At 43.9% G+C, this 17,289-nt stretch overlaps 1 protein-coding gene across 3 annotated transcripts in view; it reads left to right on the top strand.

The window, feature by feature from the left end:
• Positions 1-1,521: 1,521 nt before the first annotated feature.
• The window catches only part of CARMIL3 (capping protein regulator and myosin 1 linker 3), a 71,707-nt gene continuing 55,939 nt past the window's right edge, over positions 1,522-17,289 (top strand). For all 3 annotated transcript variants that reach the window (XM_030187757.1, XM_030187756.1, XM_030187755.1), the window contains exons 1-3: positions 1,522-2,483; positions 14,273-14,367; positions 16,959-17,009. In XM_030187757.1, the coding sequence (XP_030043617.1) occupies positions 2,444-2,483; positions 14,273-14,367; positions 16,959-17,009 (186 nt within the window). In that variant the 5' untranslated portion in view covers positions 1,522-2,443. The remainder of the gene's footprint in view (positions 2,484-14,272; positions 14,368-16,958; positions 17,010-17,289) is intronic.

The following is a 17,289-nucleotide window of genomic DNA, read 5'->3' as shown; positions in this document are numbered from 1 at the left end:
GGCACGCCGAGAGAGACCAGGCAGTACAGAGAGAGAGAGAGAGAGACAAGCCCACCTTGCATCCCTGGAGACGGGACAGGGAGAAAAGCCCACCTGCATCCCCGGAAAGGGCACGCCGAGAGAGAGAGAGAAGTCCGTGTTTATCACAGGAGACGGGACACAGAGGCAGTCTCACCTTGGTCACAGGAGACGGGACACTGGGACAATCCCACCTTGGTCACTGGAGACGGGACGCGGAGGCAATCCCACCTTCGTCACTGGAGACGGGACGCAGAGGCAATCCCACCTTGCATCCCTGGAGACGGGACAGGGAGAAAATCCCACCGGCATCCCCGGAAAGGGCACGCCGAGAGAGAGAAGTCCATGTTTATCACAGGAGACGGGACACAGAGGCAGTCTCACCTTGGTCACTGGAGAGGGGACGCAGAGGCAATCCCACCTTCGTCACTGGAGACAGGACACAGAGAGAATTTCACCTTCATCACTGGAGACAGGACACAGAGGCAGTCCCACCTTGGTCACTGGAGAGGGGACACTGGGACAATCCCACCTTGGTCACTGGAGACGGGACGCGGAGGCAATCCCACCTTCGTCACTGGAGACGGGACGCAGAGGCAATCCCACCTTCGTCACTGGAGACGGGACACAGAGAGAATTTCACCTTCATCACTGGAGACGGGACACTGAGACAATCCCACCTTCATCACTGGAGATAATCCCACCTTCATCACTGAACACAGAGACAATCCCACCTTGGTCACTGGAGACGGGACGCAGAGGCAATCCCACCTTCGTCACTGGAGACAATCCCACCTTCATCACTGGAGACGGGACACAGAGGCAATCCCACCTTTCTTCACTGGAGACAATCCCACCTTCGTCACTGGAGACAATCCCACCTTCATCACTGGAGATAATCCCACCTTCATCACTGGAGACGGGGCACAAGGAGAAACCAACCGTCGGCACTGAGAGAGGATCCCACCTGCATCCCCAGAGATAGGACGCAGAGAAAATCCCACCTTTATCACTGGACCCAGAGAGAAACCAACTGTCATCTCCTGCAGGTGGACACGGAGAGAGAAACCCACCTTCATCACTAGAAAGAGGGTAGGAAAAAAATTCCACCTTTATCACTGGAAACAGGAGACAGAAAGAAAACAGAACATCATCTCCTGCAGGTGGGCAAGGAGAGAGAATCCAACCTTCATCTTCAAAGACGGGACAGAGAGTGAAACCCACTTCCATCCCTGCAATTGGCCATAGATTAGGAATCCCACCTTAATCCCTGTAGACAGCACACAGACAGAAACCTACCTTCACATCCTGCTGCTGGACACAAAGAGAGAGCCCTACTTTCATCATCAGAGACAGGACCCAACTTCACCTTTGGCAAAAGGGCCTGTCATCACTGTAGTTGGGACACAGAGGGAAACCTGTCTTCACCTCCTGAAGTTGTACAAAGAGAATCCCACCTTCATCCTTGGAGACGAGACACAGAGGGTACTTACCTTTCTACAAAGGAGCACAGTCGTGGACAGCAAATCTCATCTTCACATCTGAAATGGGACATGGAGAAAAAGAGAGAGATCACAGCACTCCCAGATGGGAATAAAAATAGAAAGAGATTCCTTCACTTCCTAAACTAGGGTGCAGAGAGAGAGAATTTAGCCCCTAGGATCGGGACAACAGAAAGAGCAAAATCCTTCACTCCTAGAGACCAGGCAGCACAGACAGCAAGAGACTCATATTTGCCTTCTGAGCCCCTCCCTGGAGAGACTGAGACAGTGAGATGCACATGTGACAGGAAGGACTCACTGATTTCTCTCAGGCTACTTCTCCTCACCCAGAAACAGAAGAAAATGAGAGATCTCCACGCTCTAAACCAGGACTTGGAGAGAGACCTCCTCACCCTGTGAGCCAGGGCATTGAGAGACGGCTGTTTGAGTCAACAAGGTCTGATGGCACTCATTTTACATTAACCACACTGCCCTTTATTATTAGTAGAAGGAAGATAGAACCACATCTTGGGCAGTAGAAAGGAGAAACCGTGTGCTGGAGACAGAGGAGAGAGAAGAAAGAACGCCACATTGTCCCAGTCGGGTATCAACACAACCTGGACAAGAGGACATCCCTTTTGGAAGGCCAGTGAAAGGAGAGAGATTTCTAGGAACAAGGCAAGGAAGAGAGACATCTTAAGAACCGTCAAAAAGAGAGAGACGCCTAGACATTTACTCCCATAACAGAGTAATTAAAGAGAAAGAGCCCAAGAACTTGGAATAAGGAGAGGTACCCAGAGCAACAGCAAAGAGGCTTCCAGATCCCTTCAGCATCTGAGGGAAAATACGCTGGGAGAGGAGGGAAACTCCAGCTCCCCTGGACAGAGAGGGAGCTTTAGCATGTGCAGTATCTTCCTGGAGGCAGCTGCCCCGCTGCACCAGCCATGGCCAAGCCCAGCTCAGACATCCCTAAAGAGCTACAGGGTGAGTATGTGCTGCTTCCACTCTTTCACTTAGATCGGCCCATGGTATCAGTGAAGAGCTGAAAATAATCTATGCACATATGCATTATTTCTCATCATATATAAGCCAAGACCTCTCAAAAGAGCTGTCTGGTGAGTAGATGCACATCTATTATTTGCTTCTCCTGGTACATTAGCCCAGACTAATCCTGAAGAGCTGTAGCATGAGTGCCTAATGCGCCTAAACATGCATTATTAACAATACTTAACCATTTTTTTTTAATGGTATGCAGCACTGATAAGTATTCAAGTCCTTGACCCAGAGAGGTACCTGAAGCAAGGTGATCTGCCTAAGGAATGGCAGAGGCAGGATTTGAACCCTGGCTTCCCTGGTCTCAGCCCACTGCTGTAACCACTTCCTATCCCAGGAAATCAGTGCAGGGCGGGCATTTGCTTTTCATCCTCTTTTAATAGACTGTACATTCACAAATAGTTGCAGAGCGAGTGTCTGTAGGTGCCTTTAGATTATCTTGTAGCAACATCTACCAATAATGTATGTGTCCATTTATTTCTCATTCTCTTAGTTGCAGGGTGTGTATCGTGCTGTCTCATTGCCATGCTCGTCCCTTACAACGTGTTTCTCTTTGTCCTGGTACACTAGGCCTGATGTTACTGAAGTGCTGCTGGGTGGGTTCTCTGTAGCAGAAGACTGAGGGCAGTATTGTCCTTTGAGTATTTTTTTTTCTAAAGACTTTTCTGCTACAAGACAAAAAAACTACTGGTTTCTACTTTGTGAAACTCTTCTAGAAATATAGGAAAGCAAAGCTTTTATCAGGGAGAACGTAAATAATATCCAGAGATGTCAGTTCCAAGCTGAAGATTTTCGGACTGTCCTGGATTTCTGACCACCCTATCCCTGGTGCATTATAGCAGTGCTTCTCATCCCAGTCCTCAGGGCACACCCAGTCGGGTTTTCAAAGGGGCGGAATCAGACACTACAAATCCCACACTGCACTGTGATGCAAGTTCAAAACCAGGGCTGGCCAAAAGGTCTCCAGCCTAGAATTGGGTATCTGAAAAAATACTGAGTAACTTGGCAGCTCTGAATGAATTGAACTGTTGGACAAGTGAAATCAGAGCTGTCAAGATACCCAGTTCCAGGAGGAAGACTTATTGGCCAGTCCTGGTTTTAAACTTACATCCCAAAGCAGTATGGGATTTGTAGTCCCTGATTCTACCCATTGAAATCAGTGTTTCAGGTCCCATAATCATCAGGATGAGGTTGGCCGAAATTCAAGACTGCCCTAAAATCTCCTCCTGGAACTGGGCAACTTGGAAGCTCTGTGATATTAGTTGACTTTGTAAAAACTAGCAGTGACATGATTGAAAAATGGCAGCTTGATGTGCAGTTGCAAAGATCAATGGGAATGGATCAGGCACAGGGCATGTAACATTTGTTCTGGTTTATTGGGTTCAGTGCAGGGAATTTCAGCGTGATTCAAAGGACAGGCGCTGGACATTCCTGTTCTTTGCAGTTTGATTAAACTGGTAGATGAAAGCTCCGAGGAGCTAGTGACTAGCTCTAGGCATTTAAATGGTGGTCAAGCGTTGTTTCTCAGTTTCCTTCCCTCTTAGCCCCCAGCGTCAGACAGTATGCCTGGAAAGTCCCAGTGTCTGGAGGGAACTGGGAACCCTTTGAAACTATCCTCAGTGCCTCGCTGTGACGTAGTTATTCCTTCCCTCTGTGGTGCACCCAAATCCTGTTGGGGGCAGCAGATATGAACATGAGTCTCTTATGACCAAAGGCTGAGGAGGTTGGGGCTCTTCTGTTTGGAGATTTAATACAGTGTATAAAATCCTGAGTGAAGTGGAACGAGTGATTTGATTATTTACCTTTTCAAACAGTACACACGCAATGAACGTACATTAAAAAGAAATCAGAGAAAATACTTTTTTATTCAATGCATCGTTAAGCTGTGGAACTGATTGCTGGAGAATATGGTAAAAGAGTTAGCATAGCTGGAATTTAGAAAGATTTCAACAAATTCCTGGAGGAAAAGTCCATAAAACCATTATTAAGGTAGACCTAGGAAAAAGCAATGCTTATCCCTGGGGGTAAGTAACACAGAATATCTTTGAGATTCCAGAATCTTACTACTTCTTGGGATCTTGCCAGGTACTCATGCCCTGGATTGGCCACCCTTGGTCTGACCCAGTATGTAAGTTCTGCAGTGCTACCTCCTGAACCGACCTCATGGTGCCTGCCTAAATGTTTTTAAACACTGGTGAACCTTTAATCTTGCTTCACTTAATAGCTCATACTCTAGGACAAAGAAGCAACCAATCAGATTAATTTTGGTTAGGCAAGATGTAAATAGTGGAAGCTACTGCAGTGTTTGTCTTGTTCTTTACTATGTATTCACAACACTGGTTTGTTGTTTTGGTTTGTTGTTCAAAGATACCAAGTTGTGCTGGGTAGTACATTGTATCCCTGGCTCCTGCCTTTTACGCCTTGATTTGTACAATGCTGCTCATGCAAAAGTGTAATTTTTAGGTATTAATGCTGGATTTGAGATCCACACCAGAGATCAGTGTGATTAGCATTTCCCATCAAAAGAATAATCCCGCAGATACGTTTTTCTAACAATGAACCACTGACCATCTAAATATACAGCATGACTCCATCTGACTGCGTTGTTCCTGCATATTATTTTTTTTTAAGTATTTACCCCTTATCATCCTTACCAGACCAGGCCAGAAGCTGTGGTTTATGCCCTTTGACCAGCAGCAGGCATAACCCACAGCTTCTGGACTGATCTAGTAGGACTCAATGAAAGAAAATTAGCAGGTGAGAATAAATTTTCCTTGGTGGAGATAATTTTAATATATGCTGCCCATCTAGGTTAGAAGCAATATTAGTTGTGAATCAGATTAAGAATTATTTGAACATTAATGTAAGAGTCTGTCAAAAATGATGGAAATAAAAGGCATTTTATGTATAGAGCAGAACGATCTTTTTCTGAGCAGCAAAAAGACAAAGCAATGGGTGAAAACATGGGCACTATTCACATTGCATGTGCACTTTTGCCAACACAGAGGCTGGACACTGTTTAGAAGTACATTTTATGAAACACAGAAAATTGCTCTCTCTATCTATATGAAATACATGTAGTGCAGATGGGGGCTATCTGTTGCCAAAGGGTGGTTAAGCTCTGGAACTCTTTGCCGGAAGATGTGGTAACAGTGGTTAGTGCATCTGGGTTTTTAAAAAGTTTGAACAAATTCCTGGAGGAAAAGTCCATAGTCTGCTATTGAGATAGACATGGGAAGCAACTGCTTGCCCTGGGGTTTGTAGTATGGAGTGTTGCCACGATTTGGGTTTCTGCCAGGTACTTGTGACCTGGCTTGGCCACTGTTTGGAAAACAGGATACTGGGCTAGATGGACCATTGGTCTGACCCCGTATGGCTACTCTTATGTAGTCAAAAGTTTCAGGCTATCCACAATGAATATGCACGAGATAGATGAATTAGGCGAAATGCATGTAAAATATAATTACAGTTTGACAAGGTGAGACAGATGGGGACAAATTGATTCTTCAAAAGTCACAGTGCCAGAGCAGTGAATAGAACTCATGGGTCCCAGGTCTTGCTAATGTTCACTTTCTTGGTTCATATCTAATCTGATATGGCTTTTTTATGGAAAGGTGAAGGAGGGCACATTACCCCCCCCCCCCCCCCCCCTTTGTGCTAAATATATGTCATACCCTTCTTAATTAAGAAGGTAAAATGAAATTTAGCTTCAGGAATTTGTATTTTAGTAAAACTCTGAACGTGTACTCAATTAGGCAATATCCTAAACAGGTCAGACCTCTAAGAATTTGGGGGTCTGGCATTTATGGCAATGAAAAAACTGGGATTACACTCCTAAATCTCTCTTAGAAAATGTCAACTTGTTCATTAGTCCTGTGTCAGAAACTATATGATATCCTAATGCGCTTCCTGTTCCACTTCAGGAGCATAATTTTACAGAAGAGCTCATTTCCTCTTAATTCTAGATTAAATAAGTAAGATTCAACATACAGAAATCAGGACATATTGGTGCTAATTTTAAAAGGCATTTCTGCATGTAAGCCACTGTTCTGCAAACAGAAGTGGCTTTTAAAGAAATGTATATATTTATATATATATCTCAAAACAATGCATACAATCTGTGTGTGTGTATATATATATCTCAAACTGGTGCATACAATCTGTATATCCATATTTAGCAAACCTAAGTAGAGGCATTTTGGTAGGTTGGTGTTTATATGCAGACCTTTATAAATATGCTCATATGCACATAAAATAAGCCAGGAAGATTATCAGGCTTATTTTTGAAAGAGAAGGGCGCCCATCTTTCGACACAAATCGGCGCCCATCTTTCGACCCTTCTCCCAGGGTCACCCAAATCTGCATAATCGAAAGTCGATTTTGGGCGTCCTCAATTGCTTTCCGTCGCGGGAATGACCAAAGTTCACGGGGACGTGTCAGAAGCATAGCGAAGGCGGGACTGGGGCGTGCTTAACACATGGGCGTCCTCGGCCGATAATGGAAAAAAGAGGTCCTTTATTTTTTTGACCAAGCCACAAAAATGTGCCCTAAATGACCAGATGACCACCGGAGGGAATTGGGGATGACCTCCCCCTACTCCCCCAGTGGTCACTAACCCCCTCCCACCCTAAAAAAAACTTTAAAAATATTTTGCCAACCTCTACGCCAGCCTAAAATGTCATACCCAGCTCCCTGACAGCAGTAACATACGTGGAGGGGCATAATTGAACAGCACCGGCCAAATAGCCATCTTCGGGGCCGGCGCTGCAAGGGGGCAGAGCCAACCGTATTTTCGAAATACGGTTGGAGCCGGCTAAATCGATCGTCGGGTGTAGAGGAGATGGCCGGCTTCATTTTTCAGCCATAATGGAAACCGGGTCCGGCCATCTCAAACCCGGCAAAATGCAAGGCATTTGGTCATGTGAGGAGCCAGCATTTGTAGTGCACTGGCCCCCCTCACATGCCAGGACACCAACCGGGCACCCTAGGGGGCACTTCTAAAAATTAAAAAAAAATAACAATAGCTCCCAGGTACATAGCTCCCTTACCTTGTGTGCTGAGCCCCCCAAATCCCCCCCCCAAAACCCACTACCCACAACTTTATAACATTACCATAGCCCTAAGGGGTGAAGGGGGGGCACCTACATGTGGGTACAGTGGGTTTGGGGGGGGGTTGGAGGGCTCCCATTTACCACCACAGATGTAACAGGTAGGGGGGATGGGCCTGGGTCTACTTGCCTGAAGTGCACAGCACCCACTAAAAATTGCTCCAGGGACTTGCATACTGCTGTCAGGGAGCTGGGTATGACATTTCAGGCTGGCATAGAGGCTGGCAAAAAAGGGGTTTTTTTTGGGTGGGAGGGGGTTGGTGACCACTGGGGAAGTAAGGAGAGGTGATCCCCTATTCCCTCCGGTGGTCATTTGGTCAGTTGGGGCTCCTTTGTGAAGCTTGGTCGTGGAAAAAAAAGGGACCAAGTAAAGCCGGCGAAATGCTCGTCAAGCCTGGCTTTTTTTTTCCATTATCGGGCGAAGCCGGCCATCTCGTGAGCACGCCCCTGTCCCGCCCCTATCCTGCCTTCACTACCCTACCGACATGCCCCCTTGAAGTTTCGCCGGCTCCGCAACGGAAAGCAGTTGGCACCGGCCAAAATCGGCTTTTGATTATACCGATTTGGCCGGGTTCAGGAGATCGCCGGCCATCTCCCAATTTGTGTCGGAAGATGGCCGGGGATCTCTTTCGAAAATGAGCTGGATAGTAACATAGTAGATGAGGGCAGAAAAAGACCTGCACGGTCCATCCAGTCTGCCTAACAAGATAAACTCATATGTGCTACTTTTTGTGTATACCTTACCTTGATTTGTATCTGCCATTTTCAGTATGCAGGTCCCTGGAGCAGTTTTAGTGGGTGCAGTGCACTTCAGGCAGGCGGACCCAGGCCCATGCCCCCTCTACCTGTTAAACTTGTGGTGGTAAATGTGAGCCCTCCAAAACCCACCAGAAACCCACTGTACCCACATGTAGGTGCTCCCCTTCATCCCTAAGGGCTATGGTAGCGGTGTACAGTTGTGCAGAGTGGGTTTTGGGGGGGCTCAGCACACAAGGTAAGGGAGCTATGGACCTGGCAGCTTTTTCTGAAGTCCACTGCAGTGCCCCCTAGGGTGTCCGGTTGGTGTCCTGGCATGTGAGGGGGACCAGTGCACTACGAATGCTGGCTCCTCCCACGACCAAATGGCTTGGATTTGATCGTTTCTGAGATGGGCGTCCTCGGTTTCCATTATGGCCGAAAACCGGGGACGACCATCTCTAAGGTCGACCTAAATGTTGAGATTTGGGCATCTCCAACCGTATTATTGAAATGAAAGATGGATGCCCATCTTGTTTTGATAATATAGGTTTCCCCGCCCCTTCACCGGGACGTCCTGCGAGGACGCCCTCAGGAAAACTTGGGTGCCCTGTTCGATTATGCCCCTCCACGTGTGTTAGTACTTTCTGTGGGCTAATTTTCAAAGGGTAAATAAATTTGGCCATTGTTTCCCTTAGAAAACTGTGTAGATAATACATTTACCCTGCTGCATAAGTTAGACAAAGTGTGTCTGAAAATATGTTTATATTTATTAAAGAACTTACTATACTGCTTAGCTTTATTATTATTATTTGTTGCATTTGTATCCCACACCAGGTGTAAACCCCCGGCATATAAGTTAGGCGCAGATCCCTGGTATTCTGTAATACTGCACACATCTTTAGTGAACACCCTTGACCCGCTATGCCCCTCCCATGGCCATGACCCCTTTATGAGTTGCATGCTAAAAGATTTGCACACGGACCTTTATAGAACAATGCCTAGCATGTTGCACGCACAAATCCAAATTGTTGCCAGTTGACGCCAATAATTGGTTGTTAGCATTCAAAAAGGTTTACCCTAACGACCCAACCTAAATGCCTCGATCCTGCAACACAACGAAACTAATACTCAATCTGGTCACACCGCAACCCTTCCTCCTTATTCCCTGATGTGTCCATCATTCATAAATCTTCTACAATGTCTCTATGATCTGTTACACCAGAATTGGCGATCGCCATCACGGTTACTATGTAAGCCACATTGAGCCTTCAAATAGGTGGGAAAATGTGGGATACAAATGCAATAAATAAATAATTTAATGGCTCATTAGTCAATTAAGTTACATTCACAACTTGGGCACACATCCAAATTTGGGCCTGCAGTTTTGTGTACCACATATTGAATCCGGGGATAGCGCATAACTCCAAGGTGGGAGGAGCATGGGCAGACCATGGGCATGGCGTCAAGTAACATACTATCAGACACGTGTGTCATTTTCACACTTAGGTGTAATGCCATTGACATGGTGAGTTGGCGCTAGGATTCTGTAACGAATTAGGCACACCTGGGCCATTATGGAATGGCACTAAAAGTGCCCCATTGTAGCTTTTAAATCAAGGCACCCAATTATGGAATTGCCGCCATAGGGTTCCACAAAAGCAACACTTTTAGCTGCATTTCCAGGGCATGATTAGTCTGGGGGAGGAACATAACCAGATATGCCAAGTTTTCAGTTCCAGGCTTGAGATTTTGGGATAGTTCTGGATTTCTGGCCACCCATCCTGTTGTGTTATGGGACTTGCAGCACTGATTTCAGTGGGCAGGATCAGACACTACAAATCCCACACTGCTTTGGGACGTAAGTTCAAAACCTGGACTGACCAAAAAGTCTCCAGCCTGGACCTGGGTAACACGGCATCTCTGCACAGTGCACATAGATTGCATTTTCAAATCTACATGCTTTACTTTCCATACAAAATGTTCCTGCAGCAAAACCAGATGCAAATATTCATGGGTACATTGTACCCCTGGCAGGTTTCAAAGTGGGTATGGATTTTCCTCTTGAAACTTTGTACAGAATCCATGAGTACCAAGTACCTGCAGATTTTGCACCTGGGTAAACTGGTTTGAAAATAGCCCCTGTTCTTAATTGGAAAGGCTAAAGAGGTTAGGGCAGCTGAGGGGAGATATAATAAGATGTCTATAACATCAGGAATGCAATGCAATGGAATGGGTAAACAGGGAACAGCTATTAACCCTTTCAAATTGTACAAAAACATGGGGAGATGCTATGGAACTAACTGGTAACATATTTAAAACAGATTGTGAACAATAATTTTCCACTCTGGTATTTGTTTCCAGAGGATTTGGAAAAAGCAGTATAGCTAGATTTAAAAAAAAGTATGAACAAGATTCTGAAGGAAAAGTCCGTAGACTATTATTATCTAGGAAGATTTGGGAAAGTCACGGCTTATCCCTGGGCATAAGCAAGATGGAATCTGTTGACGTTTTGGGATCCTGTCAGGAACATTTGACTTGGATTGGCCACAGTTGGAAATGAGAAACTGGGTTTTGAAAACCTTTGGTCTGACCCAGTATGGCAATTCTTATGTTCTTATGTCTGAAAAGCAGAGTGGATATGTAAGTGCATAAATAACTCATCCCCGAGTCACATGCATAAGGCAATGAGACATCAGATGTTGCGCAAATGAATTCGGCCCTATTTAATGTCGAGCTACTATTTCAGCCCTGGCTCATTTCTACAGATGTCACATTGTGCCTGTCTCGCTGCCCACTCTGATAGGTGTTTGACTTCAGTTATGGAACAAGTCAGAGGGTTAACTTGTATCTTTGGGAGTGTGTCAAGTGTCTGAGGTGTCCCTATATAATGCTTTGAAAATTTAGCTCTCTGTGTGCATTGTTTCAAAAGTAGCACATCAGAAGCAATGATATAGGTCCATTTTATGATATTCAGATTTTACTTACTCCAAACAGCCAATCAGAACCAGTGTGCATGAGATTTTATTTGTATTTATTTGTTACATTTGTATCCCACATTTTCCCACCTATTTGTAGGCTCAATGTGGCTTACATAGTACCGGAGAGGCCTTTGCAGGCTCCGGTGTGAACAAATACAGGGTGATGTTGTGGTAAGATCAAGTTCATGTGGCACATGCCACATTAGAGAATCGGGGAATGGAAGAGTTGTGTTATATCCATTACGTGCTTTGTTTTGGTTGTGTTGCAGAGATTAGGCATTTAAGTTGGATCTGTGGGGTATACCTTTTTAAACAGGTTAGTTTTTAGATGATTCTATAACTTAGGGTCTAGACGTATTCGCCACTTTTGCATGTCATAGGTGCCAGTAATTGGTAGCTATGCGTGAATATGCACTAGGCGCTATTCTTTAAGGTAGTGCATAACGACTGGGGGCGGAGCATTTCCAGGCCATGGGCATGTCTTCAAGAGAGAATACTATCACTTTTGTGTGTCACGTGGCGCATATAAGCTGCCCATTTACTATCAACATTTTTATTTATTTTATTTATTTGTAGCATTTGTATCCCGTATTTTCCCACCAATTTGCAGGCTCAATATGGCTTACATTATACCATAATGGCGATCGCCATTTCCGGGTAGAGAATTACAAATGATTTTACATTAAGGTGCATACATAGTAAAATATAGTACAGTATAGTATTACAAAGAGGTTCCTGAGTGATAGAGTAAATTGTAACATATGTTAGATTGTCACATATAGCAAGTTCATTTCTGACATTATAATTAAAGTGGTATTGTGTATTGCGTAATTTTCATTAGTAGTCATTCAGTTATCAGTTAGGTGTAGGGTATGGTTTGTCTAGTTCATGAAAAGTCTGTGATTAGGATGAAGCGTTGTGGTATGCCTTCCTGAATAGGTCAGTTTTCAGTAGTATTTGGAAGGTTGTTAGGTCGTGCATTGTTTTTACGGCCTTCGGTTGTGCGTTCCATATTTGCGTGCCTATATAGGAGAAGCTGGATGCATATGTGGATTTATATTTAAGTCCTTTACAGCTGGGGTAATGGAGATTCATGAATGTCTGTGCTGATCTGTTTGTGTTCCTAGTTGGCAGGTCTATGAGGTCTGACATGTAGGTCAGGGCTTCGCCATGGACAATTTTATGGACCAGGGTACAGATTTTGAACGCAGAAATGGTTGTGTCTAAACGTAATGATTTAACGTTAGTATGTTATAAGTCAGTCTTGGTCCACAGAGGCCATTCCACAATTGGCACCCATTTCTCGGCATCGACTTGCCTAAATGAAGGTACCAATTTACGCCATTATCTCCAATGTACATTTCAGATTATCTTGCTGATATGGCTGCTCTGAAGGTCACTAGCAAAGTGGCATTTGGGAGCCAACGTTTAGGCACAAACACTTACATCATGTAAGAGGCAGGTGTAACAGCTAGCACCTAAGTGCAGGCCCCACTCATTCGCCACCCACGTGTGCGTCCTTTTATCGTTACACACTAAAGCACTTAGGTGTTACCCTAAAACTCCCATTTTAGTGCCCAAAGTTAGGTGCCTAATTGGTGCCTTTTATGGGCTAGATTCTATATATCACGCCTAAAAAATAAAAAAAATTGGCGCACAAAAAAATACGCCTAGGCATATTCTGTAAAGTATGCCTACATTTAGGCATTTTGGTGTGTTTTATAGGATATGTTGATCGCCCGTCCTAATGACTAAATTTAGTTGTGGGTAGTTATGCCAAGTAAATGCTGACACCTAATTTAGCCATGCATTGGGTGTATTCTATAACCACGTGCGTTGATTTTAGAAGCGCCCACAACCAGCCCATTCCACGCCTCCTTTTCAGCTGTGCACCTTAGAATTTATGTGCAACACTTTACAGAATACGCTTAAATTCTAATTTATGTGCATAAATTCTAATTAATGGCAATTAGTGTCAATAATTCCTTGTTAATTGGCAATTATCAGCGCTGATTGGCTTGTTAGCTAATTAAGTTGCATGTGCAAATCCGGAATACGACAGATTTGCATGCTTAAGTCACGCTATATAGAATCCGGGAGTATGTGTCTCTAAAATAGAATAAAAACAGGTGTCTTCTCCACTTCCAAACCTAGGTGACCTGTTATAAAATAACTCACATGCACTGTTGCACCTTTCTCAGAGAAAGTGTGTATTTCTGTAGCGGCGTTTGTGCATTAGGGATCTTATTTTAAAACGGACATAGGCACGCATGTTGCCTTTATAAAATATGTTTAAAATAGACATTTTTTTGGACTTCTCACATAGGTATCCAGTTATAAAATTAGCTCTCTGAAGGGTAATGCTATAAAGGGGAGCCGATTGCTTAAAGAAAAGTCAGTGCCTGCTTTCCTTTATAGGAGACTAGTATGACAGGGTGAATACATTCATGATTACTTCACTAGCCAGAGAACTGGTGTAAATGCTCGTGCCTAGATAGCTGAAAAAAATGTGTGCAAATTACAATGTTCGATCAATTATGCACATAGCTCTGGGCTCCGCCCATGTGGATTCTAACATTCAATCTAGGTGTCGTGATGCTTAGGTTTCATTTTATAGAATAGGTCATAGCTGGAATCATATCTCTATTCCGGTATTCTGGTCATGTTTGCTCATTTGTGGCCCTATTGATAGAATTATTCCACTGTCTCTTGTACAGTGCTGTGTACACTTGGTATACGCTGTGCAAATGATGGTAATAGTAGTAATAAACAAGATTGTCAGCTCTGTTGCAGACTCAGTGGGCCACATTGTCATCTGTTTATTTGTTTCTTTCATTGTTTTCCCCACATTCTCATTGTCCCGAGAGGTCTATGATGGCTCTCTTCTCTCCTCCAGACAGTATGAAGAGATTCCTCAACAGGCCAGGCACGCATCCTCAGCACCGGGTCAAGCTAGAAACCAAGTCCAAAAAGTATGAAGACAGAGTGCTGGTGAGTGACTGACTGCTTCACTAAAGTGAAGTCTTGTTTTAAAAATAAAAAGTATCTAGGTTTATGGGTAAATGTGGGACTTAGACATGTGTACCCTGGAGCCCTTGAGAGTGAGCCTGACAGCACTTTAAATGGGTCAGAAGCAGGCAGAGGAGAGAGAATGAGAGAGGAAGGCAGTGTACTATGGGAAGTGTGCAGTGGGGAATTGCTAATGTATCTGAGAACATTGCTGAAGAAGAAGGGAGCAGGGCGGAGTGCTGCCCAGTCCATTTATCTCTGATGTGTTTGCTTCCCTTCTCTGTGTTTTTTTTGTGGGTTTTGTTTGGTTTTGATTATGGGTTTTTTTCTGATTAAATCTTGATTCAGACAAGAGATATGAGTGTATGACCTTGTATAACAATAGGATGTCACGCATTTTGGTATACATTTTTCTTTGTTGATATTGGTGTGATTTCAGAACATTTCAAGGAAGATGAGATGATTCTTATAGGTCAGACATATGCAGACAAGCTCTATACCTAGACCTCACTTCCATTTGACAATGTGTAGGAATGAAAAACAATGCATTAGCACTGAATTGACAAGCATATATGAACCCTGAATGTGACCTGGAGGCTTTGTCGTACGATATCGCTTTCTCCTCATTTCCAATCCCACCTTCTCCAAGCTGGAAGGGAGCTATTTCCATCCTTCCTGCCTCCCAGAATTCCTCTCACTGCATTGGGGCTAGCTCCATCCCTTTCTGACCCATAGTTCTCTTTCTGTTTCACACTGTTATCAATAGAAATCAAACAAAATAAAACATGGAAAAGAAAATAAGATGATACCTTTTTTATTGGACATAACAATACATTTCTGGATTAGCTTTCGAAGGTTGCCCTTCTTCCTCAGATCGGAAATAAGCAAATGTGCTAGCTGACAGTGTATATAAGTGAAAACATTCAAGCATTACTATGACAGTCTGACAGGGTGGGAGGATGGGGGTGGGTCGGAGGTATGCATGGGGACATCAAAGCATATCATTGATATTCTAACAGGATGGGTGTGGATAGGTGAGGGGAGGGTGATCAACAGAGACATACAGCTTTATGTCTCACACTGGAATTGGCTCTGTCTCAAGGCTCCTTCTGCCCCTCATCTTTTATCCCTAGAGTGCCATCTTTGGAGCCCTGGGAGGGATTGTCTCTACTATCCACTGGAAAGGGAATGCTTTTGACCCTTTCACTCAGAATTCCTTTCTGTCCCCTCGCATTTCTCCTCCTGCCAGTCTAGCTTCCTCTCTTAGCTCAGTCATGCCATTTCTTGCTTTGATGGATCAGTCACCTGAGGGTCCTCAGACAAGTCTGAGCTGTCCTACTACCATACCAATGCCTTACAAAAGAGAACTTTTCACAAAAGGATGTGAAGTTCTGCATGTACCTCTGGAGTTCCAACGGGTATACAGAATGTCAGATACTCTGTGGTGCTTTCTGCTTATTTTGCCTGCTCCCCAGAATGAGACTGACCTTTAGAAGGTACCAGTACATAGAGGTGAAGTGGCTCTGGGTCTCTTCCTTTATTTCTCTCTGTGTCTTTTTTTTTTGTTTGTTTTGTTTCTCTCTCTCTGTGAACGTTGGTTTCTGTTCCTCTTTCTCTTGTATTCTCTGTTCATTTCTCTCTATCTCTGTCTCTCCCCCCTGACTCCCCCGATCACTACATGGATTATTTCCTTATATGGCTGTTCCTGCTTCCAAGATACCAGCTTTATAAAATATATTTTTTTCAATGTGCTTGTGCTTTAGTGTTAGAAAAAGTAATTAGGGACATATAACAGTCAAAACAGAATGAATAGATCCAGAGGAAGCACCTTTGTTTTCACTATCCTTTTTTTACTGCAGGAATTAAAGACTATGTAGAAATCCATAAAATAATGAGGATTTTAGTGTGCACAATTGAACCTGCATTTTTACTATGCTTTAAATTTAGGGAAAGAGAAAGGAGATGGGACTCGATGTATCACTTTTCTGTGGTTGCAATCAAAGCTGTTTACATATTATATTCAGGTACTCATTTTGTACCTGGGGCAGTGGAGAGTTAAGTGACTTGCCCAGAGTCACAAGGAACTGCAGTGGGAATCAAACCCAGTTCCCCAGGATCAAAGCCCACTGCAATAGTCACAGAAATATAGTAAAAATGTTTAGCCTGCTTAAGTTTTGCCGAAACTTGCACCCATTCAAATGTGCAGAAAGAGAGCCCCTTTGCTTTTCCCCAGTCCTTAAATCATATACATTTTCACATCTGTGATTTTGTTTCTGTTTCAGGTGTATTGTATGTTGTCATGTTTTAGCATACTTTAACAACCAAATCACTGCTTGTGAGCATGATTTAACACCTGCTAAATCACATTCACACATCTTACAGTACAGTAGCTTGACAAACTTTGTTTCTGGCAACCCAAGTTTGGATTTTAGCCTGAAGTTTTAAGAAATTTTACGCTACAGGTTAGTCTCGTGGGTCCCTTACTCATGACACTACAGCTCACATGACTGAGTCTGACCTGTGTGTCATGCATATTTGTGTCCAACCCCTGACTGTTTTTCATTACATTACAGGTTCTCACAACATGGCGGGTTTACATTTTCTTGCTGAAGGTTCCAGCAAAGGTAAGTTACTTGATTACTTGTTAAGCTGAATTGGCAACCATTTAAAAAAATGTTCTGTGTCAAAGAATTATATAACGGTCATATTTACTAATGTTTTCCATTCTGTGCCTACAATAAAAAGGCTTCCATTTTGTAGCTTCCCACTATTCCAGAACCTGCAGGATAGTTGTGTCCATCAACCAGCAGGTGGAGATACAGAACTGAAAACTGAGCTGAGACATATCTCTCTCTCAGCATCCAGTCCAGCTGCTCAGTATTTTCTCTCTCTAGCAGGTAGATG

Source organism: Microcaecilia unicolor, chromosome 14 (assembly GCF_901765095.1).
Source record: "Microcaecilia unicolor chromosome 14, aMicUni1.1, whole genome shotgun sequence".
Taxonomy (NCBI): domain Eukaryota; kingdom Metazoa; phylum Chordata; class Amphibia; order Gymnophiona; family Siphonopidae; genus Microcaecilia; species Microcaecilia unicolor.
The sequence above is the reverse complement of the archived record's forward strand: the minus strand, read 5'-3'. Positions and strand labels throughout refer to the sequence as shown.